This window comes from Rhopilema esculentum, chromosome 20 (genome assembly GCF_057945365.1).
Source record: "Rhopilema esculentum isolate cy_ngs chromosome 20, ASM5794536v1, whole genome shotgun sequence".
NCBI classification, from domain to species: domain Eukaryota; kingdom Metazoa; phylum Cnidaria; class Scyphozoa; order Rhizostomeae; family Rhizostomatidae; genus Rhopilema; species Rhopilema esculentum.
This window is the reverse complement of record NC_142834.1, coordinates 10480147-10506560: the sequence shown is the minus strand read 5'-3', so window position 1 is coordinate 10506560 and position 26414 is coordinate 10480147. Positions and strand designations below refer to the sequence as shown.

The 26414-nt window shown below is 35.9% G+C and overlaps 2 protein-coding genes across 4 annotated transcripts in view; one reads left to right on the top strand and one right to left on the bottom strand.

The window, feature by feature from the left end:
* Positions 1–470: 470 nt before the first annotated feature.
* LOC135687487 (histamine H2 receptor-like) lies at positions 471–11171 on the top strand. Of its 3 annotated transcripts, none has more exons than XM_065204057.2 (2): positions 471–756; positions 6147–11171. In XM_065204057.2, the coding sequence occupies exon 2, from the start codon at positions 6217–6219 to the stop codon at positions 7528–7530; it is 1314 nt and encodes a 437-aa protein (XP_065060129.2). In that variant the 5' UTR covers positions 471–756; positions 6147–6216; the 3' UTR covers positions 7531–11171. The 3 variants fall into 3 exon arrangements, with proteins under 3 accessions (XP_065060129.2, XP_088970810.1, XP_065060128.2); XM_089114684.1 differs by having other exon boundaries at positions 471–900; XM_065204056.2 differs by lacking the exon at positions 471–756 and adding an exon at positions 2175–5574.
* The window catches only part of LOC135687479 (uncharacterized), a 39307-nt gene continuing 21792 nt past the window's right edge, over positions 8900–26414 (bottom strand). The window contains exons 25-45 of the mRNA XM_065204046.2: positions 24630–24786; positions 24100–24214; positions 23123–23321; positions 22347–22464; positions 21329–21442; positions 20432–20605; positions 19372–19614; positions 18691–18822; positions 18053–18190; positions 17321–17446; positions 16792–16914; positions 15776–15979; positions 15138–15332; positions 14163–14396; positions 12748–12990; positions 12346–12558; positions 11716–11805; positions 11089–11250; positions 10614–10787; positions 10234–10365; positions 8900–9308 (exon numbers count right to left, since the gene is read on the bottom strand). Coding sequence (XP_065060118.2) covers positions 9136–9308; positions 10234–10365; positions 10614–10787; positions 11089–11250; positions 11716–11805; positions 12346–12558; positions 12748–12990; positions 14163–14396; positions 15138–15332; positions 15776–15979; positions 16792–16914; positions 17321–17446; positions 18053–18190; positions 18691–18822; positions 19372–19614; positions 20432–20605; positions 21329–21442; positions 22347–22464; positions 23123–23321; positions 24100–24214; positions 24630–24786 — 3459 coding nt within the window. The 3' untranslated portion in view covers positions 8900–9135. The remainder of the gene's footprint in view (positions 9309–10233; positions 10366–10613; positions 10788–11088; positions 11251–11715; positions 11806–12345; positions 12559–12747; positions 12991–14162; positions 14397–15137; positions 15333–15775; positions 15980–16791; positions 16915–17320; positions 17447–18052; positions 18191–18690; positions 18823–19371; positions 19615–20431; positions 20606–21328; positions 21443–22346; positions 22465–23122; positions 23322–24099; positions 24215–24629; positions 24787–26414) is intronic.

Below are 26414 nucleotides of genomic sequence, written 5' to 3'. Positions count from 1 at the left end.
AGAAAAAACAGTTCAAAGAAACTGCATTTGAAAGTCAAAATAGCAAATTTCTCGATTATGTGGCAATGTTTTTTTTAAAAGCGCTAGCTCTCCAGGTCCTTATAGTAGATTCTGCAAGAAATCATGGGCAAAATTTCTATGGACATCAGGTAAAGGATTTCAGAATCATAAACACACCTTCTAGTTCCTCGTCTTGATATACTTTATCATATGTCTTCATTAGTTTAATAAACCGTATAGGGCTGTAAGAAGGCAGTCCAGTGAATTATGGCTAAGAAACTCTGAAGACACCACACTGCATAGAAATGAACTGTATTTTTCCTTTACTTTCAAGGTGAAACATCTGCCTCCTAAGTTGGAGATCTTATCGAATGCATGCTTTCAAGCGAATTGCTAAGTACATTTTCTACAAAACCGTGAAAATTTAGACTCCCTAGCGCTGCTCTTAAGAAAAACGTCTTTACTAAACGGCATTATAGAGAATTTCTAGATAGGCTGGAATCATTATCACGCGATCAAGATCATACCTGATAAATCAATGCCGAGGCATTTTAAGTCAAAGTTCCAGAGCTGCACAGTTCTTAACTAAGACAAAAGATATGTGCTGCGAATTAATACTTCAACACAACCAAAACGCGGATATCTACTCATTAAGCAAGCATTTAAGGCAAGAATTAATTCAAATCCAAAGCCCTCTTCGATACTTTCGCATTATGAATAGACACCGCAGTGAAGCAATGGCAGCGAAGAATGCAGGTATTTCTTCATTCAAAATTCTTCGGTATAATCGAGAGGCATATTAATATTTACCGTGCGTACTGGAAATTGATGAGAAAAGGCGTAACGTCAGAGATGATATACAGCGTGAGTAACAGAGGAATATTCTGATCTTTGATTAAAGTAAGTTATTTTAGTCTTGATATGTAAATAGTAAATAAGATGAAGCCTTCTATTGCTGTTTGAGATCACTTGACTAACGATTAACCGTAAAACAAAGATATAATTTCTCGTCTGAATTAAAACTGAAAAACAGAATTTGGATCATAAGATCAACATAATTAAATGTGCCTAAATTTAATCACATGCTTGCGCTATCAAGTATTTGTCAATGGAAGAAGGTAGGTACCCTGTCAATGTGTACGAAGAATGCCAGTAGGCCATGATGCAACGTATCCCCTTGTATATTTAGCTATGTCATCATTTCAGGTTGCGACTCAGTGCCAAATCTTTCTTTGCACCCATTGTTTGAAGCTGTCAATTCCGGACCCCTTGTACACACTAAGGTCGAATCAATTTGCGATCGAGCCTATCTATGAATATATTTGAAATATCAAATACACTCTTTCGGTGACTCTCTTGACCATCAGGTGCTTTATTGCTTTAATAAAGGGTATCCTATCTGAGAAGTAATTGACAATCTTTTTACGTTATGCCACACGATTTAATATGAGCCTTGTAGGGCAAGTTTTTATTATCTGATCACAGAAGATGCTTTTTCAAACAGAATATCCTTCTTAAGTCTAAGCGAAAAGAAAGATCTGGCTGATATTAACCGATTAAAATCCACTATCAATTCTAATGTAAAGCAACTTGTGGCCGATGGGACTTCACAATAGCATCGAAAGTGCTAGAATGCTTGTATTCACCATTCGGAATTGATTTTACATGTACAGATAAAAAATGATAAGTTGATGTTTTCTATTGAGAGATCCCTTTGAAGCTGTATTTTGGTATATAAAGGTTTTGTAACTAGTCTTTAGGTATAGTGTTTGGGTTTTTGGACTTGTCGCACAATCCTAGTTGATCTTATGTATATAATAGGTTGTACGCTGAGCCTCAGCTCTAAGTCACAATGGATGGTAAAATATCAATACCCGATACATTTGCTGTCGTTTTGTAAATTTATCTAAAAACTTGAAACCGTAAATATTTATGAAGGCGCCTCTAAATTCAAATCAAGGGAGATTGCTACTCAGCTAAAATGAACTAAAATGTCTCATCAAATTAAGAGAAACCTAACATAAGAGGCTTTCGTTTGGACGATTGATACTCTCTTTTTTAAACTGATTCTCGGTTCTATTTTTCAACTACTTTCTTGACCAAGGTTTTTTTAAAGAAAATTTAGAGTTCCACATTTTTCTCGGGAGCACTGTGTTGAAGGAATAATTATTGGTTCTTGTAAGTATAAAAAATGTACATGGTGCGCATGAACAGGTAGCTTGTGCTCCAGTGGCGTATCCAGGGTTGGAAGATTGAAGGGGCAAAGAGGAGTAGAGATTGGAAAGGAAAAGTTTGCTGACCACAACCTTGAGAATTTGGTAAAATGCCGCATTTCGTAAATGCGATTTGGAAAAGCTATGGCTTTTTTACGAGGCAATGGTTGATTAATCAAACACAATAACCTTCATATGTAGTTTTTTTGTTGCTGACCCCAATCCTACAACTTTCTATTTCCTTCACAATTCCTCTAACGTTTATATTCTGAATTGTGTAAGGCAAGAATGCGTTACGTTTAAAAACTGATTTTCCAAAATTGTAAGAAAATATCTAAAAATAAAAAGTTTCAAATGAAGCCAGTTATCTTTGGGGCAAAATCTGCAAAATCCCCTAAAAGCATTTCAGAATCCAGTTTTTTTAAAGTATGAAGCACTTCAGCATTTTAATTTTATCTAATCAGGAATTTGTGTAGAACTGCCCGTTAAATAACCCTGCTCTTGACTAAGTGCGCATTTTTGTGAAGAAGATGAGATGTGAAAGAGGCTGCTTGCGTGGGAGCGAGGCATCGGATTGAAAATCTCTTCGGATTGCACGTCTACACTTGTTAAAATAGGAAGAGGAGTATTTCGGATTGATTTACTCTTCACCTCAAAAGTTGAGTGACACTTACTCCGGTTTGGCATTACAAAGGCTCTTTGGATTGCATCAGCTTCGTGTAACTGAAACCCCTATCCGAAGTAAGGACGAATCAGAAGTGAACCCAAACTGGCGTCGTGTAACTAAGGCCTTACACTATCTACAATGGATATAGGGTCTACACATCGACAAAGAGCATCGTCATTCAAAGCCCCAGGGTTGAAAGGGAGAGCTCTTGAGTCTTGATATTGAAGATTCCTCATAATTGTGCATGAGAAATCATTCTCAACTTTTTGCTTTACAGCGAGCACACAACTATTGCTGAATATATGCCTACCGAGTTTACTAAACGCATTTAATTTGATACGCAAAAATCCTTTGACGTATTTAAAGTTTCTTATACAGTATTCTCAGATGGCCATGTAATGATAAGAGGCCTGTTCTTGCATTCACGAAGAGAAGGATCATATCTCTTTTTAAAAACATTTGCACTTATCAGGTACATTATTCAAACACATGCTTTAAAATAGAGCGGTCCATGTTGCAGGATAAGTAGTGGCGCTGATTTATAAGATAATCATAAACTGAAGTTCAGGCGGTATTTCATTAAAAAAGATGCAATGGTGATTGATCAATCTTAAGGTTAAAAAGAGAACCTTTTTTCCAGTGCATCATGACTTTCTACCTAAACCTGTATGGAATCCAGTGCCCATGTTTATATTTCGATACATTCCATTTTAAGTCTCGAACTTGGGAAGTTGATAACATTGAGCAGGTACTGCTCAACGAAGAATTTCAAAAAATCAAAATTCATCTTCCAAGCTAAAAAAGGTAACATGTTCCAACAGGCTGGGATTGCCATTGCCGATGTCAACTTCATCCTCTGTTACGATTCGATTTTGATGCAAAATTTCCGATAATGATTTGGAGACGGAAAATATCGTTGGAAATGCCATCAGAAATGACAAACAGAAAGTATTCGCAAATATTTGAGCCTTGATGCTGGTGAGAAATTCTACAAAAAAATTTTGTAGATTGCAACACATCTTGCAATGAACATTTCTAATTTGAAATGCAGAAAATGTATGCAGAAAGGTGCATGTATGATTTTATGTTTGCATCATGAATGATAATCAACTAAGTAATCCGTTGTTTTTTACTGTTCATCAATTGACTCTATTCAACAACTCTATATAATGATCTAATAGCAAATTGTGAAACAGCCAACTACTATGTAAATTTTCTATCTTTTGAAGACACAGTAACTTTTTCTTCAATTATGTTAACTAGAGACGTATGCAAAAAGGGATTCATTGAACGGCAACTCAATAACGATGCTACCGATTAGCAACTAAATGTTTATGTTTTACTTTACGATTACGAGGAAAATCGTTCATTTTATCATAAAATGATCATGCTAGTTGATCTACGCATGTTGACTCTGTTGCTAGAAATCGTTTCACAAGATAAGACAATGTACTATTTGGTATATTTATATTGGCAAGAGCTTATAAGTGCACACGATTTTTTACTGTATTAAGAAGGAGAGGTGTTTGAAGCACAGGGCGACTGCTGTCAAAGAACTCTGCCGCATTGCATGTTATTTAACGAACATCAAATAGAGAAAGATACGAAATTGAAGGAAAAAACATATATAAAAAACAAAGTGGAGTAACATTAAAAATGAACGTCATTCTAAGCGCTATCAAGTGGTGAAAAGTTTTCAAAATACATTGATCGATTATCAGGAAAATAGAAGCCGAATAAAAACTCATTACCATGAAGAACTAAATGGTTAAGAAATCGATGGCGATTAAGGATGTTGCAGTGCTTGCGTCGGAGATAGGGTGACTAGGAAAGCAAGAACAGGTGCAATGTCTATTTTGCAGTTTATAATGACTGTATGATAAAGTACATAACTTGTAGCAAAAGATCTTCTAACTAGCAATGAATGTTGATGTACACTGTTTGCAGCGAGAGATCTTTCACAAGTAGCGAGTAAGTCAACTTTTGAATCAAGTGAAGGAAATCGCACTGCAAAGAGCAAAACAGATTAATCTTCTTCACAAGACAGCGTTTGCTGACATAAGATCCTAGAGTGGCAGGTGAAAGAAAGGAGTTTATGATATGAAAGATCCTGTTTTTAAGACATTTATTGTCTAAACAGCAATCATATGCAAAAAGCCCAGGTCACAAACTGGGACGGCGCCTCTTTACTGCAGCACCAAAATTAGTATGAAGGTAATCGCTGTGCGCTTCCAATAGACTTTTGAGGGTGTACTGCATAAACAATGAGGAGGGTTCTATTTTCAGCGACGTCATACGTGGAATTTTTCTAGATATCTGCAGCTGACGCATCATCATATTTTGATATCGTCGGTATCTCTTAGTTGAAAGGAAACTGCGCATGGTGGAACCGTCCAGGTGTCGTCAATATAGAAGATAACTGATATCAGATGTTTGAAAAGGTATTTTGCATGTAATTTTAACTAATATGAGTACTGCAAGTTTTGATAATCTCTATGTGATAGCGGTCAGCGAAATCATAAGTAGCTTTCTACATGGTAGCCAAGGCTCATTCATCAGGAAGTCGTGTTGGAAAAGGCATTTAGTTTGAATACGGAAGACTTTAGAATACGTGCTGTCAGAAAACTAGAACACGCTCGTGCCACTTTGAGTATACATTACACACATCCATTGCAATTGTGTCATCGCTACAAGGTGAGTTGAATATTTCCAGCAAAATGAGTGAACTAGGAAAGGAACAGTAAGTCTAGTAGTAATCTAAAACTAAACGAACTAAAACGATCAACCCTATCTGTCGAACGTTGGCTGAATTGACCCAAAAAGGAATTCTACTAGATTAGCGGATCTCCCACGGGACCTACTTTAAACGATCCACACAGCAATTAACTTTCCCTTCAACGGAAGCCCCATAGAAGTGCACACGTATCTGCGTACATTCCCTGTATATGCCTTTTTAAGAACCTGTCTTAAACTCTTTTCAATCACTTTGCGATCGAAATGGAAATGAATTATTAACTTCATGAGTTAATGATGAAAATCCTATTACATTTTTTATGCTACCGTAATGCGGGTCTATTAAGAGTCTCGCTAAAAGTCCGAATAAGGGAGTTTACCGTAGAGTAGTGAACACAAAAAGCCGAACCGATCCAAACAGACAGGAGGTGGTCGCACAAAAGCAACCGCATTTGTCGAAATTAGAAAATTCATAAGCCGAGTTGGGAAATAAAAGTTGACGACGATTAACGCAGGCAGTATTTTCTTTGTAGACTTTCAGCTGAAGGAGGAAGGAGAACACAAACAGCAGTAGATGCAGTGACTGTGGATATCAGATGAAACATGCAAGGTTTCAGTGGAAATCGGTCACTGATGAAAGATACTGCTGGTTTCCACGACTTAGACACAAAACATTCGCTTGCAGTCATGCTGAATCAAAGTGCCAACTTTTCAAATGAAATGGGAAATAACACTTTCAATTCAAGTCGGCTTTCAAGTAACACGACTTCAGACTTTCTTCCTTTTCCTGACTCGGGAATCCACCCATTGTACGTCGCACTGTACGTTTTTGCGACTCTCCTGATTCTACCTGGAATTATCGGCAATAGCTTGATCATCGCAGCAGTATCGAAGCTGCGTACGCTGCGCAGTGCAACAAATTACCTAATATGCAGTCTGGCAGCAGCAGACTTGATCATGATGTTCGTGATGATCTCATTTCTGGTGTATGATGGCTTCAAACTTAATCTTCCAGAAAATATTCAATTTTGGCTGTTCCCTTCGATGGATATAGCTGTCGCTTCAGCATCAATCATGAGCTTGGCAGCCGTCAGTTTCGACAGGGGCCTTGCCGTACTCAAGCCACTCCATTATGACCAAATGTTCCATCGAAAACGAGCCATTCACTTAATCAAAGGGATATGGGGATATGTTACATTTATCTTCATCCTAAGCGTCCTACGGTGTAAGTTTTCAAGCGATGCATACCAGTATACCGTCCTTTCCATTGCCTACATAATTGGCTTTATCATGCCTTGTGGGATCGTCACAATTTCATATGCAATTATCCTTTTCACAACGCTGCGCATAATCAAGATATCGCGACAGCTAGAAAGATCTTTGAAAGTGAGCAGAGGAAGAGAGGATAATGATAAGCAACACGGTACAAAGAAGCTACAACTTCATGAAGCGAAAGTGGCAGTCAATCTCATGCTTATTCTCGTCCCGTTCATGGCAGGCTGGGGGTTTTATTTTGGAACTTTTTGGTCAGAGCATTTCAATGGTGATGTGATCAGCCGATCTGCGTTATATGAATGGTTCTTACTTGTCATCCCCTGGTTCATCAGTAGCATCAACCCTATTGTTTACATCATTTTCACGAAGATGTTACGGCAAGGTTGCAAGAAGCTGATTTACAAGTACATCAACAAAAGGAAGCAGGGGAGTTCTTTACGCAAGAAGACCTCAAACACACGGAGCATCCTCTTCAGACGTCGTTCCAGCATCGACAGCCAAAGTAAGAGCTTGCTGAGTCTTTGGTCACGTGGCAAACGGTCCAGTTCCGCTGCGAGCGAGACAGTCATGACCCGTTTACATCGTTCCAGTTTTGCGGTAAACAAGGAAGGAGGGAGATTATCTGCAAAAGATACTGAGTAAAGCCGGCTATATCACAGCAGTAGCTGGGAAAAGCAAGCAGTTTTTGAGATTGATTTTCTTTTCAGTCAAACTGATGTTCAATTTGACTCAGATAAGCTGAATTCCTAATTGACATAACAGGCTTCAGTGCTAGAGGCCTTAAAACGCATTACTGTAAAAAAATAATATAACAAAGTTAGCTGCTTGCTAATGAAACTGTGTGTAGAAATAGCGAGCAAGGAGTTAGATCGTTTCATAGCTCTGCGCGAGACATTGATTCATAAATAACGTTAGAATACTTAGTATGAGTGCTGGCTGATATTCATATTCGCACTAACAAACTGTTTTCGTTGTGTGTGGCGCTTCAGCTTGCATTTACTGAATCTTAATGAATAGTTTGAAAAAAGACGTGTCTTCTTTTTTTCTTTCCTTTGGTGCATGTCTGCGTTATCGAATAGAAAACCCTCGTATCATGGTAATCTTCAAAGATTACCACAAAGCGTCAAAATTCAACAAGTATCTTGCATTTCTTTTTAGCAGCGTCATAAAAAGCCCATGTTTCTTTCACGTACCCTAAGAAACCTGACAAAATAGCCTGTGGAAATATTTTTTAACAAAATTCGTATGTTTAGGAAAATTTTGACACTGATACTACAGAAAATAACACGATTAGAATCCCATTACGTGTGTACTTAAATCAAATAAAATCCGTGAAAAAAATAAAATGAATCAATTATACTCTCCTGATTTCTCTATCATATTGCAGAATGAAAACGAACACGTATTGGAAGAACAAGCGCAGGCAAGAAAAAAACGTAATCTGAAGCCTTACCCATTTGCATATATAATGTCACCAGTTCTATGAATACGAGACGTTTTCCTATACCGAGATATCGATACAAACAAACCAAAAGGCTGACAGAATGCTAAGCTTGTCAAAGGAGATTCCTTAAATTTTTCCAATTGATGAACTACTACGCCACTGATAGCACCCCTCCCGCGCCGGCAGGAAATTAACCTGCAGCTACCATTTTCAGGGAACTGCTTACATACTGTCACTGTCCCACTGTCAATGTCAAACTCCTAATAAAAACATAGAAAAAAATAAACCTTTCTCAAAGAAGAGTCGAAAGAAAAAAGCAATTTCAGTATGTTATGGCTTCGAGTTTTACTGCAAAGTTGAAATATTACTACCACCTATGTCTCAAACAGTGATGGTGCAAAGCTCTTTAGTATGATTGGCAAGAAATAATGTGCAAATCTGCCAGTGTCAAGTTCACTGGCAGATTTTTGACAATGGCTGGATCCCGTTACTGGAAACCTTTCAGATTCCTGGCAAGCGGCTCTTTAATGCTTGTAATGCAGAATTGAATGAAAGAAAGTATAATAATTATTTTTCAATAATACAATTACTATTTGCCAAAGAAGAAGATAATAGATAATACTTTTGGACAAACCAATGAACAAATAACTGAATCTTAACAGCCATAGTTATGTTACCAAAATAATCTTGCTGAAACCACAAACACCCTTAATAATACTAAACTAGTTTTAACCAAGAAAGATTATTTCCTTAAATAAGCTCAACTAGACCAGAATAAAGTAAATCATTATTACATCAACAAATTAAGAGATTGTTACTTGGAATGTTCTAGAATCGCTTCCAATTTGATTATGTACGTTGCATTTGTAAGTGCCAGAATCGGTCTTCGATGCGACAGGGAGCAGTAGAATCATGCCGATGATTTCACGGTCAAAATTGAGAACAGGTTTTTCTATTGCTGATGACGGTAGTGAACCTGCAGACGAAGCAAATTCAAGATGATGAAGCTGCCTTGAGCAAATAGAGTTGCTGTCACTGCGTCTTTCATTAGGCAACAGCACAGTGACGCATAGGAAAACAGGCTCCTATAGATATCAGAACTGCTCTTTCAAATGGCATGAAATTTGCCATGTCTTATTTAAATACGAATTGACAGTTATCAATAATTATTCTGACCAGCTACAAACAAATTTAGACCTAAAATCAATACAGAAGCTATGTTTTCAACGCTGGCATAACTAGACGATCTCGACTTTGCAAATTGAATAAAACTGCGTGATAAGGTATTGGCTTCCGATGTAAATTTGTACACTGAGGTTAATAGTCGAGAATTTTACCATTATGCTTAATTTTAATAGAAGTAAGATCTATATATTTACAATGAAAATGACAGTAAATTAAGCCTTAACGAGCAGCTAGCTTGCAGGGAAATTGCTGGTCATAATGTCTTGATACAACGCAAGTTGACCTATAAATTCAGGCTAAATTAGAATTCGAATCATTGAATTTGCAAAGTAAAAGCAAGGTTGATAATATGTTCAAAACAGACATTTGTAAGAAATTCATACTGGGTCAGCTCTAGATTAAACTAGGAAAACTCAGAGATGTCTGCGATTACCATGTTTCAGCGTGAATTGACCAAGAATGCTGTGACAATCTTAATTAATTCGCTCAGGGAAGAAATATTCATTTCAGGTGACAGCTGCACCAAGAAAGAAATCATTTTAAAGACACAGCAATAGACGTAAAGACCTACTAAATGTCATAACAATGAATAAGCTAAAACCAAACCAGAAATCAAAGTTTTCTAGCAACTTGACGACGAATTGATACGATTAGTGCTTGTAATCAAGAAATTTTGGTCGTCATTTTTGAAGAATAGGCCTGTAGATAACACTCACCACCAACTTTGACCCAAGCATTTTGCGGAGCAGGGAGAATGACTCCCTTGAACAAGCAAGCAATGTTAACAGCATTTCCAGCTTTCTCGCTTACTTGCAAAGTGGGCATCACAAAATCAATCTTAGGTGCACCTAAAATTTTGGTAAATAAAAAATCGTTAAGTAAAATAGCCAGGTAGGAAAGACATAGAGAATCTAATTAAGTAGCTATAGTCTTAAGTGAATCACTTGCAATTACAAGATAAATTGTAATGGATAAATAGGGATCGTTACGACATGGTGACGACACAAGATAAAAATGAAGAAGGGGAGAGACCGCCCTACAAGCTCATTTATCTACAAAAGACCATATAATTGTGAAAAAACTGTTTGAAATATACCTAAACACTGAGCTGCATCACTGGCTCCGGCTGCTAAAGTCGTGGTACCTTGAGGACAAGCCTGACATTCAGTAGAACCATTTAATTCACTGAAGGTACTTATAGGGCAAGGTTTACATGGGACAAGAGAATCTTCAAGGCCAGTGGGTGAAAACGTTCCAGCAGCACATTTCGCTGAAAGGAAAAAGTTAAAATGCAAAAAAATCAAAGCAAAAAGAATTTAAAATACAAAGATGGGAAAAAGATGAACATCTTGAATTGTAAGAGAAATGGCCTGCCGGTTCCTAAGAATGGTAGCAATGGGCATGGAACATAGTTTCAAATGGGAAAGAAAAGTGAAACACCACTCAATAAATGAACGTTTTTGTTTTCTGAGATGGTTATCCTGAAAAGGATATTTAGAAAAATGTTCAGGCAGCTGGTTTCTGAGAAGGAAAGTTTAAAGCCTGTTATGAAGCTAGAAGAATGCACTTACCGATGCAGTCAGACGGGTGTTTGGATCCTTTGCCTTGCGTAGAGTATGATGCTGGACATGGCTCACACTCACTCATTCCCTCATCATCTTGGAAAAATCCCACTGGGCATTCTTGACAAAGGAGCGACGACGAATTCGCGAAATGTCCAGTTGGACAGTTATCTTCAAAGGAAAAAAAAACTCCGATAAAATATGATTTCTTGTGATGGTTAAAAGATTACTAGGATTATAGCCACATCATGTCAACTGAAAACTTGAAATGAAAACTTCTTTTTTAGTTTAGCCTACACCTTCTGAATTTGTGGCGACCATAAACATACTTCTCCAGAAACAAAAAACTTTAATATTGGATGCTTTGGTTAACAGCACATCTCCTACCAAACAAATCCTGCTCTTTACCATAGAAATCTATATATTTTATGATTTATTCGACTTATAAAGGAGCTAGGAATCCAATTAAATATAATTGTTTCATAAGCACAATTGGTGCAAGCACAAATTGAGCTTTTTGGGTACTAGGACAAGTACAGTTTCCCGGGCATCCTACTAGAGAGGTCCTTCCCCTCCTACTCATTATACACAAATAATTCCCCATAATATTCGTCACTGTCAGAATCCGTAACTCACAACAATAATGGTCGATTGAGATCCAGTTGTCAACTTGATATTTAATGGAACCTCGAGGACAAGGCGTAGTGGCGTCAGATATCGTGTATTCTGTGTAAGAAAATACAGGATTATACAGTAAAATATATTATGAAAGACAAAATAGGACTGTTTCAAATGCCTGCTTCCTGATTTGAACCGATTTTTTTCTTTCCGAAAACTAAGGTACTCAACCAAAAATGATATCGCCGCCATGTCTAGAAAATTAGGTAATCGAAATATTACATTTCGTTCTCAGGCAGTTATGTCAGGCTTTGTATACTTTTAACAATAATGTAGTTTTTGTAAACACCGTTACAAAAGTCAGTTTCATGCATTCACATATTTACTGAATTGTTTCCCATCTAATCTAATAATCGATTTCGTCACATCAAGTACGTCACATCTTTTTGCTTCAACGCGCACTCAGTAACTAATGTTTAGACGGTCAAAACGAATTGAAAACACAAAACCGTCTTTGTTTCTTCCCTGAATTCAATTTGATGCCACTTTACAAGACTTACTTTATTCCACTTTACCTTACGAAAGGTTGTAGCCAGTCAACAGAAAGAAGTAACATACCGGTAGTGTTGCAAAGCAGGCAATACTTACCGACGCAGTTTGGAAGAGTATGTTTGATATTATTGGACCCAGTGATGTGATAAATAAAATAATCTCCATCTTTGCACGTTGCGATCTCGCTGTATTGCGAATATGGACCATACAAAGCCCGTCCGTTGGTACATCGAACAATGTATCTTGAGTTTGGAGTCATCTCCTGAATCACTGAGTATTGATCACCAGTTAGCGTAGGACATTGGAAACCTAGAGAATGGTTTTAATTGTAAATATGCTTGCAACGTTATATTGGTTTTAGCAGTGTTAAGAAAAAAAGAACAGAAGGAATTAATAGTACATAAATATTTGCAAAAAGTATGGAAAAGACGTAAAGCTAGAAAGGTCGAGAGTGACGCATTGGTAATAGACATAAACCGAGCACAAAAAGACACGCACTGCTAACTGAAACCTTGAAGGAGCATTTTGCAGAGTTGCCAGCTGCATCATAAATTCGATATTGCATTGACGCTGATTGGCCAGTTTGCCAATACGATCCTGAAGGTATCGCGGGCTCTTCCACCACTGTAACGCCGATCGCATCGTAGAATGTGGGTTTCGGCCATGTTATAATAATTTGTGCTGTCGAAATTTTTTTGTTAATATCTGCTGGACAGTTGATAAACCTCGGAGGTGTTTTGTCTAAAAGATGAAAAGAGTGTTTAAATTCATGCCGGTGTCAAATGATGTGTCTAAAACAGGGCCTGAAGATGTGTTTGTTAAAACATTGTAAACACAGTCTGTAGACTCTATCTATGTACCTCGGTTTGGCTGTATGTCTTTCTACGAATCTTTAAAGCAAAACAGCATCTCCACAATTATACAATCTTATCACACCGCAATATTTTATCAAAGAATATTAACAAATTTGTACATTAGTCCAACTAAGATTGAGTGTAAGTTAGATGTCTCAATTAGAGCATCTTTATTTATTGAAAATAAAAATAGGCAGGAGAAAGATGCGTGGTCAGGAAATAATTGCATTTGAAGATGTAGACATGAGTTAAATGAAGAAATTTGTCACAAAATGTTTGAAAACATTGCAAATTAAACTTTAAGATGGAGCTAGAAGTTGTTCACATTGGAAACATTGCAGAAAAAACGATTCTATATTTAAAAATGAAAGGAATCTTGTTTATGTCTCTTAATTTTTGTCTCTTACTTATCAGTTTGAAGTAGGTCCGTTGCCTTAATCCCAAGACTCGATTCGAGCAAAAAATGTCATAATTAAAAAAGGTTTTGGCTCAAAATAAAGCACCGATGAAGCTAATTTAAAACTCAGCTTGTTGACCTGAAATAAGCCCCCAAAAGTACAGAATAATCAGGCGCTTTTTGATTTTGATGAACCAAATAATGAAAAATAACTGAACCTTAAAAACCAATTAATAATCTTAAGAAAAGTTTAAACCATACAAGGAGTTTTTTCCCAAGGAGTTTCAAGGATTGACCATGAGCTCAGCTGTAAGTTTGCATTTGCCGCCTGCTGGTCAATCGGGAATAGAAATTACAAGAAACTAAATCTTATTAAAGTAGCATGGTCTGGAAAACTAGCTTATATTAGAAATGTAATTATTGATTTATTGACAACACAGCCAAAATGTTCTGACAATGTTCCGTCTTGAACAGCAGCCTTAAGTTCATTTATCCAATGAAAGGATGTTTGCCTTTGACTGCATTTCATCGAAAACTATACTTCTCTTCTGCCAAGCACATGCCATGTGCATTTTCATAAGCATCACAGATGAGCAGCCCCGATGTGCGTATTTGTCGAAACAATAAGCGCATTTATTAATAGATTAATAGAGGGTGCAAACCTTGGACAGAGACAAAGACTTGACATGTCTTCTTCACGCCTTCATCACTGACAGCTTCAAACTTGACCACGGTGAGACCAACAGGAAAAGCAAAGTCTCGTGAATGTGAGGCTGAGGATATACGTATATTCGAATCAGGCTGTGGGAACTTGGCTCCAAGATTAACACTTGTGGCATCTCCGCTTAATGTGACTTGAATGTCAACAGGGCAGTTCAGATACGGTGTCTGGACGACTGAAAAAATCAATCGAGAATTTCATTAGCTATTACTCTGCTCCTCAGTTAAAGATTGATAGAATGGACATTCACGGTTTAAACTTATGTGCACTAAATCAAGACAGCTAAATTTGACACATTGCTGAATGCATCACAGAATGGAAATTGAAGAAAATCCAAAAGGAAAGCCATGTACCCTCTTGCACAACCGTGTTCAAGAAATCCTGCTTTTTTTGTTTTGAAAAGGATATACTTCTTCAAGTCACAAAAGTATCTTAATAAGTAAAAGTAATGTACTAGGATTTTTGGTAACTCTGTTGTGTAAAACGCTCTGTTGTGTAAAAAAGTGATCCGCAATATTATCATAAATTGATATATCCATTCGATCTAATGATGAATAAAAGTGAACAATTTAGGCTGTATTGAAAAATCTACTTTATTTCATAGTGACATCTGCTGCAAAAGAAATTTAAATGGAAAAAGAATGGAATCGGTTAGCTTGAATTCAAAAAATTCTCTTTTAATTTAAAATAACATATAGGATCTTTCGTACCGAGAAGTTTTCAAATAAAGTAAGGCAGTATTCTGCGTCTATAATCCTAAGAGCTATGTCCTAGAAATATGGCCTGAAACCATAAAGCAAGGCAGGAACAAATTTTTAAACACTGAAATTGACACAATTTAGCATTTTATAAAGAGAAGATGGCACACTATTCATTTGGATAATTGTGGCTCAAAAAAGGACTAGCAATGGCCTACTTTTAACACATTCATTTGGAGAATTTGTTGACCAGCTTTTATCTGCTTGACAATACTTTGTGGCCGGTCCACTTAGCCTGTATCCATGTTTGCAATAAACAACGCACCGCTGACCATACTCCCTGCTTCCTGTTGCACATGCTGCTGGAACAACACCACCATCTTTGGGTCTTGCAAGGGCAGAGCAGAGCACAGCTGAGGAAGGAAAAATTTTAGGCTGCAATTTACTGAATTGGAAAGTTAAAAACATTCTTTTTAACACTAGGTACTGCACAATTCAAAAGAAACTGGATACACAGATAAAATCCAATATTTGGTAGAATTATATCTAGGTAAGGATTTACTCAAATAGAAAAATAGACCTTGGGTAAAAAGGTTTAAATTAAACTTTTCAGATAATCGGATTTGGTAATAAAGTAAGTACAAGAACATTCACATGGAAGAAAAACCTGCCAGAAAAAAGACTAAGACATCACGATGCTGTCTTACTATTTCAAATTTAGCAAAGAGATAAATTGGTTGAATGCAAAGCCAAGTTCCTTTTAGCTTTTGATAAAAGAAGCAAATGTAACAAACATTTAATCAAAAGAGAAAATGTTAATTCAAAAGAGAGTGAAAGATCATTGCTGATACTCAACGGTGGCAAGACGGTGTGGACCTATCCCAGAATCCACTAGCTTCACACTTGACGTTCTTTATTGTGATGCCCGGACTCATTTCAAAACCTTTGGTACAGTTAAACTTGCAGCTAGTCCCTCGTTGAATATTGGAAAAGCGTGTTGTGCAAATAGCAGGACTGACAGATGCACGTGCTGGCTTCTCCAAAGCTCTACAGTATATTTCTAGAATCAGAAATAGAAAATGAATCGAAAAGCAACTTAAGATACTTAAGTAGCTAAAAATCCTGAGGATGGTGTGAATAACCTGAGGGCGATTGCACTTTGACCGCCTATTGTGCCAATTGTGTTTTCAAATAGAAACGCTTGGAATCACCGACTAGCGTCCCAATGAAGATGCTGTCTTTTTGTCAGTGACAGTAAAAACAGAATGAAATGACTGAAATTTCAATTGATAACGTATTTCATGAATATGCCGTATTCGGACGTGAACTTGTACCTTTTTCCAGCGATGGCCCTCGATATGAAATTCTAGTGGTCATTATACTCTTGTTTATCATAAAGCTGCACTTCAAACTGCCTTGCAACAATCTAGCAACAAGAAGTTGCAAACTCGTGATGTTTGGTGAGATGATTATCTAACAGATGGTAGTCCTTTAGGACTAATGAATGTTTAGACGTACGATAATATTAGTAGGCATGGATCTGGTTTTTTTAAAAATCAATTCACTAAACACTTCGCCATGAAAAATCCTTGAACATTCTCAATCTTTGAAAACTATTTTCAGGAAAAATTTTCAGTATCAAATGCAATTTATATTTCAAGAATTGTTTTGATTGAACGGTTCGTTTTACTTTGAATTATCTTCAAAGCTGGTCTGATTTCTTTATGCTCGGCTCTACATTATTCATAGCAATACTGATAACCGGATTTTGGAAAAGAGCGTTAAAAAATCCTGCAAATAAAAAAACACCGCGTCTTGCTTGTTGATTCATCTCTAGAAAATCAAGAAGATATCGAACATCAAGGATATTACCTTCACACGTGGTTCCATCCATGGCAAGACGGAAACCGGTGTTGCAAGAGCAGTATCTTCCTCCGTCAAAGTTATGGCAGTTATGATCGCATCCACCGTTGTTTGTCGCACACTCGTCGATATCTATGAATAAATATTCAGTTAGCAGTATATAATTACCTATTAGTTAAGAACAATCACATGATACCCCAGTCAATTATGCTAAGGTTTGTCAAAAATAAAAAACAAGCTTCTTGCGTATGCATATAGCCTGTAGCTTTGATTAGAATCTGCATCCTGAGCACAATTTCGTCTGGACAACGTTACCATTTAAACAGCCCCCTTTTCTCCATTTTTTAAAACTTGAGGATATTTTCCGGCTGGAGCACAAGGAGCGCGATTGGTAGAGCACAACGTATGAAGTTATTACGAACAACGCTCGATTATACGGCTGAAAGAACAAAATTGTTCTACCATTTGGTGATAATACTTCTGATAATATTCAAACAAGATCATAGTTCCATCAATGCTTCAAACTCTTAAGTCATACCTTCACACCCGTATGGGTCATTGTTCTTTCGCTGGAACCCAGCTCGACATTCACACAGGTATCCACCATTGGTATTTGAACACATTTGCTCGCAGCCACCGTTTCTTTGCCCGCATTCGTCAATATCTTTGAAAGGATATAGTTAAAACAAGTTAAAAAGTGGATATTTTATATGTAATTGAGTGTACATTATATATAACTTAACATCTACAATAATTGGATGATTCACGAAACAATTTTAAACAGAAAAAATATCTAATAAAGAATATAGGCATTAAAGAAATAACAAATTAAGATATTTATGTAGCTAGATAAACAGGTAACTTGTTCAAAAGCTAATACTTTATTTAATTGGGTTATAGAGTAGAACTAGCCAAGGGCAAGATAACAAATTGCCTTTGAGAAAGAATCTCTTCTATTAAATACCTCGCTTCAGAAAAATTTGCAAATAAAAATATTATAAAGGTTAAATATGAAGTATATATTAGACATAAAAAACCACCTTAAATAAAATGTGAAAAGGTGATCATGGAATGTATCTTTAAAATTAGAATGCATTTTTTGACTGCTTACTTAGAATTACACTTTTTGTCTCTCTACTATTATTACAAGTTGGAGAATAAATTTTATATTTTTACTCAGAATTTAAGTAGACTTAAATAAAGTTTGCTGGAGCTGGCTACAAAAATGAAGTCGATGACAGAGTTGATTAAAACGACAAAGACAACATACCAACACATTCAGTTAAGCTATTTTCTTTTCGAATAAAACCTGCTTGGCAAGCACAGTAATATCCACCCGGATAGTTGGAGCAGTAAGCATTCTTGTCTTTTCTGCAACCACCATTATTTACTTGGCATTCGTCAATATCTAAAGTGTCAACGTCAATATTCAATTATATTCGAGATTCGAGATGATAATAATGACGTCATAAAAACTGTTCCTTGTAAGAAGAAAAAATAACAAATAATTGATTTGGAAAGACGTGAAAGGGATAAATCTTTTCTGCCCAAGCAATAATTAAAGTAACCAGAATAGTTTTTGTACTAGATTTTTAAGATTGGCTGCTCGATGCTTTTCAAACAGGTCTTTCTTCACAAGTTTGAAGTGGTGTCCCAGAAACTCAAAGATATTATGTAATTAGAAAATTCTTCATTTCAATCGCATTGAAGTAGATTGAACTACGTACCCAAAATAGTGTACATTGGCAGAAGAAATTTAAGTTTTGAGAATCTATAAACATTTAGGCAAACTTAGCAAAAACCTCGATTTTCCGTAATCCACATGCGTGCTCTTTGTCTCGGAAAGCTTCCTTAAGTATTGAAATAAAAGTCACTTTAGCACAATAAAACTAACAGCCAACAACACACCTAAGCAGGTTTTTCCATCGTAAGCCAGTACAAAACCAGGTAGGCAGCCACAAGATGTCCTCTTGTCACACTTGTTGAAGCATAGTTGGTCGCAGCCGCCATTTTCAAGGAGACAGAAGTCAGCTAGGCCACCTTTGTATAAGCAATGAGAAAAATTATAGACTTGGTACTAGAGACTACTATAATTAAAAAAGGGTTCAGTCTTAACGATAACATATGCATTATGGATAATATTTGATAATTTTGAAATGCAATGGAAGATGGCATTGATGACGATGATGTCAACAACGATGATGATGATGCTGGTTATAATGATGTTGATCTAATCTTTCCAATGAGACAAAACACGCACAGCAAATTAATTAATTTATAGAAACACGAAAAAACAGGCTTTTACAAAATAGGCCAAGCTTGTCTCCATGAGAAAAACTTTTCTGAATGTGCTTCATTTTTGAATTTGAATTCTTTCATTATTTTCAATTAATTTGTCTATAACTTTCTCGATATTTTAAACCATATGGGCTCAACATGATCCTTAGTTTTTCACCACAGATAATTGGTGAAACAAAAAAGACATATTTCACAGGAAATATCTTAACTGGAAATAGTTTAAAGTGAGAAGAGCTTTAAGTTGTTGATACAACGACAAAAAGCATATATTTAGAAAAAAAGGTCACTGACCCATTCTTGAATTAACAATCACTTCACACACTGTCAGAATGCCTTTTCCGTACATTTGCACGGCAACGAATCTGCCAGGAATTGGAGGGTTGCATTGAACTCTTACTGCTTCACCGTCACCAGCACTGTGAATACGATCGTGGCAAACCGGGTTCATTTTATGGTTTGACTCGTACTTTCCAATGTGAACGTGTATGTTTTTGAAGCGTTCGCCGCGTTCCCCTCTGTTTATGATAGTCACATCTGCATAGCGATATTTTTAGCATTGTTAAATTTAACGTCAATTCAGAAAAACGAATAAAAGAATAGCATTGTTGACAGAATTGTCTTTTCCCTGTCTGAAATAATTCGAACACTTCTGAAGATAAAGAAATAGGTCAAAAATGTATGTTAAAAACTACTTCCAAATACTAGTTAAAAAATACGAATAATAGTAGCGGCAAATTTTGCTTAACAGTAGGTTGAAAATCACTGTCAGTCGAAAGAGGCAGTGCTTATCCCAAATATGAAAGACAATTATTCGCAGCACCATAAAGAAACCAAAACTAGATCTCAAAGCCATATTTTCTTAGTAGGGATGCCTCTGTTGGCGCTGGATCACTGATCAAGATAACGAAAAATTTTTGAGTCAAACATCTCATATAGAAAGGTCTTTAATGTATCCATTAAAGTATTAAAAACATTCCTAATCAAGAATTGCAAACGAAGAAAGCAGCTTTACTAGGGCAGAACAGATACGTTCACACATTAATTACTAGACCACTTACTTAATCTTTAGTAGATAATAACCAACACTTAATCACATAGATAATAGAAGCAACTGCGATCACATACAATAAAAGAAGGTAAATTATTGTAGATTTTTTATATATATACATATAAATAAATATGAAAAGATAAAATTCCTAGATACAAAAGAGAATTCGATTAATAATATAAAATATCAGACATGGTAACTGTGTAATATAAGTACAAAAAATATTGGTTTAATTCAATGAAAAAAGGGCCAGTTGAAACACCAAACAACTTAACAAAAAGATATACACATAATTTCACCCACCTGTAATGATATATTCTTTTCCAAGATCAACTCGCCACCATGGATCTACCTCATCGTTTGTGTGTGTGCATGATTTATCAGACCAGTGGAACTTGTAGTTCCCATCAACAGCACGACTGGCAAACCCATCATGGGCTGTACTTGATTGCACCGCAGTCTTGTGCAAGGCAAGGTCTAGAAAACAAAAAAAGCACTAAGTGATCGCTCGGTTGTATAGAAAGTATATTAGACGCTTACATATTACATATAAAATATCATATACTACATATTGGAAAGTCTACATTAAACTGAAAGAAAAACATCAAATCCCTACTCTCCTTGCAAACCAATGCTCTTTCTTAAAATCGTATAGATCGATGCACGTAGAAAGACCAGAACGTAAATCAGAAGAGGACCTGAGTTAATAAAGTTTACAAAACAAAGCATTGACAACAGTGGCCTAAGCCAGCAGTTAAAGGACAGAAGCAACGTGCAGTTCTCTGTAATGTTAAAGGACAAAAGCAATGAATTTTTACACATATAAACCAATTCACAAATTGTTTATTTACTTCATAAAACCAGTGGAGGCAGTTTGGCTAATAAACGGTTTGAATATATGCTAATATTAGAGAATGTTTTGCAAGTAGCGAGTTGCAATATGAGATAGTAACATATTTTCTATAGGGAATAGTTGAATAGGTGGTGAGAAAAATGAAATAAATTAGAATGACATATAATTAAGGTTTTAAACAATTTAAGGATGATTGGATCAGTGGATCAGAAAAGGTAGCACAAAAACATCTTTAGGACATAAGTTAGGCATTGAAGCTAGGTCATGAAAATTCAAAAGATTACGGAAATTTAAAACTCTTATGAAATCAGTGAATATAAGAAATTGATATAAAATGAATGTTATACCTTGGGAGAATTTCGAGCAAATACTAGCAATCTCATCATTGCTAACTTCAAATCTTTGATCCAATCTCATGTCACTGAAATCACCACAATACTCCATTTTCAAGTATTTTTCCTCTGAAAATCGAATCGAAATACATAAAAATCGTTTCACAAGCTTAGAAGGAATGCTATTCACGAGCTGCAGACTGGAAAAATCCAATTTAGAGGTTATTTTCCAGGAAAGGGTTTATTATCCTGTAGTTGACATACTTTTCCATTTATAAACCAATTATCATAATGCATCATATGATTAATGTAAAGTTAAAGTTTGTAAAATATTGATGCTTTATGCACGTTCTCTATGTTAATTTGTCTATTATGTTATAATATTTATGTCACATCACTCAAATGTTTGGTTGCATGGTCAACATTACTTTATTACGTTTTTCTTATACATATCAGATTAAATGTGCTGAGAATTTCCAAATTACAATTCATATAATGTTTTAATTTTCTCCCTAAAAATGATTGGAACGAAAACAGATTCTAATGAAAGGGTAAAGAAAGAAGCAAAAAAAGATTAAGAAGCAAAAAAATATAAGGAAATTTTACAAGCCATTGGCATATTCGTATGGGAAGGAGCAATTTGGCATCTTTCTTATGAGGTAAGATAAGGGCGTAGAGGAGATTACCACGCATTCCCATCAATTCTTTTATTCATTAACCTCCCCCCCCCCCCAAAAGAGAGATCTAGAACGATGCTGAAGAGTAGAGCCACGAGTATCTCTTGATGGTAGACGATTAAGTTTTCTTGAATAGGTAGCACAAGCCTCAAAACAACCAGGGCGCAGATTGATTTTATTTTTGGAGAATTTTGGGACATTATTCTTCATAAAATTCTGATAAAGTGGCAAAATTTTCGTTATTGTCTAAAAAGATTTTGTTTCTAGGGAGCCCCTGCCCCCTGCCACTAAACCCCTGAAACAGTCCAAATTGACGTAAACAGAGAAATAAGGTGATAGCTGTATAGGAAACGTACTTGGAATGAATGAAAAGAGCAGCTGTGGGTCAGGCAACCTTAGTGATGTTGATGAAGCACTGATGTAGTTGCAGGTTGATCCAAGTATCAAAACAGTGCCGTCGCTTGGTATCATTTCCTGTAAAAATGGAGGAAACGAATTTTTCACGTCTAAATTCTAATAAAATGCAATTTAATTGTAAAGGAACAGCATGTGGTATGTAAAGTGCAAAAATATCTCAAGAGACTTTTCAGGACGTATCGAATCTCGCGTCGGAAAGAAACTCCTAAATCCAAATCCGTATATTTTTTACAAAAGTAGGCACGATGGAAAAAATGCTGTGGTACTGCTTGAAAAATTAGATCAAACATCATGAAAACTCTACTCATTTTGTGGTCTTGCGAGAACTACGATAAAACAAAAAAATATCTGCGCTGACCTTGGCTTTGCCCCTAAACCCACCAATACAGAGTAGCGGAATGGTGAAACTTTTTTAAATATAGAATAAATTCTCTTGTAGTTTTTCATAGTTATTCTTTATACTTTAAAACACCTAATTAACAAACTTGTAGTTTTTCACTTAGGTAATACATCACATAATCTTGCCGTTTAACAGCAAATAGGAACTTTTTAAAACACTCTATCCAATGTAATTTTGCAATTAATTCCTGTCTTTGGAACGATTTTTGTAGCATAATATATAATGGTTAAAACTAGCCGGCCAATTTTTATGATGTTGCAACAGCATCCAGGTGCCAGTGAGCATATCCCTTATTCCAGGGGATAACAAACTAACCTTATTGGCTGTTTGAACACAAAGTCCAGTTTTTCTGTGCTGCAAGGATCCCTTTGCAGTGAACCCGAATTCGTGGCATCCTGTGGTAGCGATTTCCAGTTGTGCATTCGCAACTGCATTTCCACCGACCGGTCGAACGCAGTGTGAACTGAATTGCATACTTCTCAAAGCATTGTTGTCATCAATTTTCCACTCGGTGCTTTAAAATTGGGCGGAATAATAGAAATATGGGAATTTAGTCATTTCATTCAAGAGTTTGTAATAAAAACTACGAAGCACTCTTGGGTAACTTGTTGTGGCTTTTCTGCTAATATTCCCTTCACCCTCACATTTTACTGTTGCAAAATTTGCTTTCGGATCAATTAATTTCGTATCATTTACTTAATTATCCACTTGAATAACATGGCTTAGCGATGGTCAATACTGGCGTTGATTTAAAGAACCAGCTGCAAAACTATGAGCTTCACAGTGTAAAAATTATATTGTTTAGTTTATTTCAATTTTGATTATACAAGTATCATCGATCACTATTAACAATAAAAATTATCATAATGCAAAATGAACTCAGGCAGCCGTTTGATATACACAATAAATAACTGAACGAAATTCCTTAAGACTTTGAAGTTAGCAAGACTGAGTCCATTGTTGTAATGGTTGTTTAAGTTGTGTTGCTGTTGCTGTTGCTGTTTTATTACATTTTATCGATAACGTTGATCACTACACATATCTTCTTGTTCTTTGTTATATGTGGATGGCTTTTTATGAATTACGTGAAGCAGCTACAAATACTACGAATCTGGAACCCTGATATCAATACGCATAATCTCGTTGTCGTGACGCATATTCTACTAAAAAATTGTAAATGGAACCATCACGTTGACTGCCGAGGCAAATGGGAAAATCATTGCGTACGAAAAATTGTGGGTAATCGTAAAAAAGCAATCAGTATCAAAATTTGTATTAACAAAACAACTAACCTATCCGTTTGACATTCTGAGCTTAGCATAAGCCTATTCCTTGAGTTGACATTAATGCATTTAAGAGAACCAAGGTGAGACAATGAACCAGGTCCTTTTGGAGATGTCTTCGCGGCTTATTATTGCAAAAAAGAGACATATATAAGTACAAATTATGATAAGGGAAAGTAGAGCTTTATCAATACATACATTTGAGAATTGCTGGCACAAACAAGCGATAGAAGATATTTTTTGGGAAACGAAGATTGACTAACAGAGTAAATAAATGCTGTACGATGACCTTTAGTGAATCTAAGCGATTGCCACAATACTTTGAAATTTATTCGGCAATGGGGATCGAAATAAATCAATGAACTTTATGAACCAGCTTTACAGCATTTTCCTTGTCAATTGTAATTTAACTACATTGTGAATGAAGTACAGCTTGCATAAGGACATGATTCTGATACAAGTTCAAAAAACAGGTTTGGCAGTGAATTATAAGTTTAAAAATTATACGCTCATCTATTTAGACTAAGGCAGGTGCTTACCAACTGTAACACACATGTCACTTCGTCTTCTCTTCAAGGATCGTGTAACAACATCGCATTCGTATTTTTGGTTGTTTGTTTTGTCACTACAGTCCTTCTGCACAACATGGGCGCCAAGGCTGTTGCTCAGGTCGATGCATTTCTTCGAATGACGATTCTGTAAAAGAGTTGAATAGATTTCAGCTATATTATTCTTGTTATAGATTAAGTGCCATTAAAAGGGTACTTGCAAAAATTTATAACTGTAATAGGAGGTCATTATATTTTCGAACGAGCACTTTTAAGATCTTAAGAATTACTAAAGTCATGTGCATAAGTTTAAGACATGTCACTTTTTAACATTTTCTAGCTTAACAGTAAAATAAGATTTATTGGTTAAAAACCATTGTAATGCACTTTACCGGAATTTGAAAGCAAAGTGTTTATCATAGATATCTTTATAACAGTATATATATAATGATCATATGTAAAGTAGTATCTGTTTTTTAATATTTCTGGTTTTTTTAAATACTTGCGTTGCTTCTCAATTTTTCTCTTGGTCTTAACCTTTTGCACATGACTGTAGATACAGTAAATACCCGCATATAAGAACCTACTTTTTTGAGGTTCAGGCTGAAGTAGGTTCTTATTGGAAAGGTACTTGGATTGATTTCAGGGTATGAAGGTTCTTATTCGAAGGATCCCTTATTTAAAATTTTAAGATTCATTATCAAGAGATGCATTCAACCCTGTTTTTCCCCTTTGGCAATGTTATTAATGCAACATTACAAAGATATTTACAGGAAGACATTTGAGCGCACTGGCTGTCTACGACAGTGGATGGATCTGAAGATGATCTGATACGTCCTCAGGAATTGAAAAATTATGAATTCTAATGCTTTTATTTCATTTTTCAAAATTTTGGATTTTGCTTTATATAATTATGTTGAAAAGTCAAAGTGATTTTAAAGTTCTCTTTCGTTAAAGAGTATAAAATGCTGAAAATGCACAACTGAAAATTTTTATACCGATTGTGATTTTACCTCATCTTAAAAAATCTGGGAGTAAATAAGGACCATTGAAAACTCTATTTTTTGCCCTTTGGATAAGAACCTATTATATTTTATCACACTGAAACAGGTTCTTAATTAAAAGGTGCATAATTTAGGAAAAACAGCCTCTAGGTTTTAATTTTTGTAGGTTCTTATATGCGGGGATTTACTGTAGCTGCCCCGAATGCAAGCTAATGGCACCTAATAAAACTTTGTTGAGTTTTAATTTATGTACAAGTACAAAGTAGCATGTGGAAGATTGGAGCTCTATGTCCTTGTCATGCTTGTCACGAAATTTCGAGCTTCGAGGCAACCAGTTTGAAATTCATACAATAACTTCTTTTATCTTTCAGCGAATTTTGGTACTTTATTCTTTGAATGAGGAGAAATAGACAGCTAGCTTATACGACAAAACTTCCCCCAGACAGTTGAACAATCCAAGGTGCACGCAAATAAGATGTCAATTCCCACTTTGATTTGATTCGATGGAGTTTCAGGGGTCTTATCAAGAACTGAGTCACTAGATAATTTGGTCTTTATGCTAAATGCTTAGATTAAATCTGATTTTATTGAAAAAACACAAACATCATTTTAGGTAAAGGCAGGCTGAGAGGCTTGTAATGGTACCGCTCCAAGGTCTTCGTTAGGTTGAAAAAGGCCAGGCAACATAAAGAGCATATCAAGAAAAGTTGATAAAATAGCACGAAAAGGCAAAATACCTAATACAAAATTTAGGAAAACATCTTTCGATACT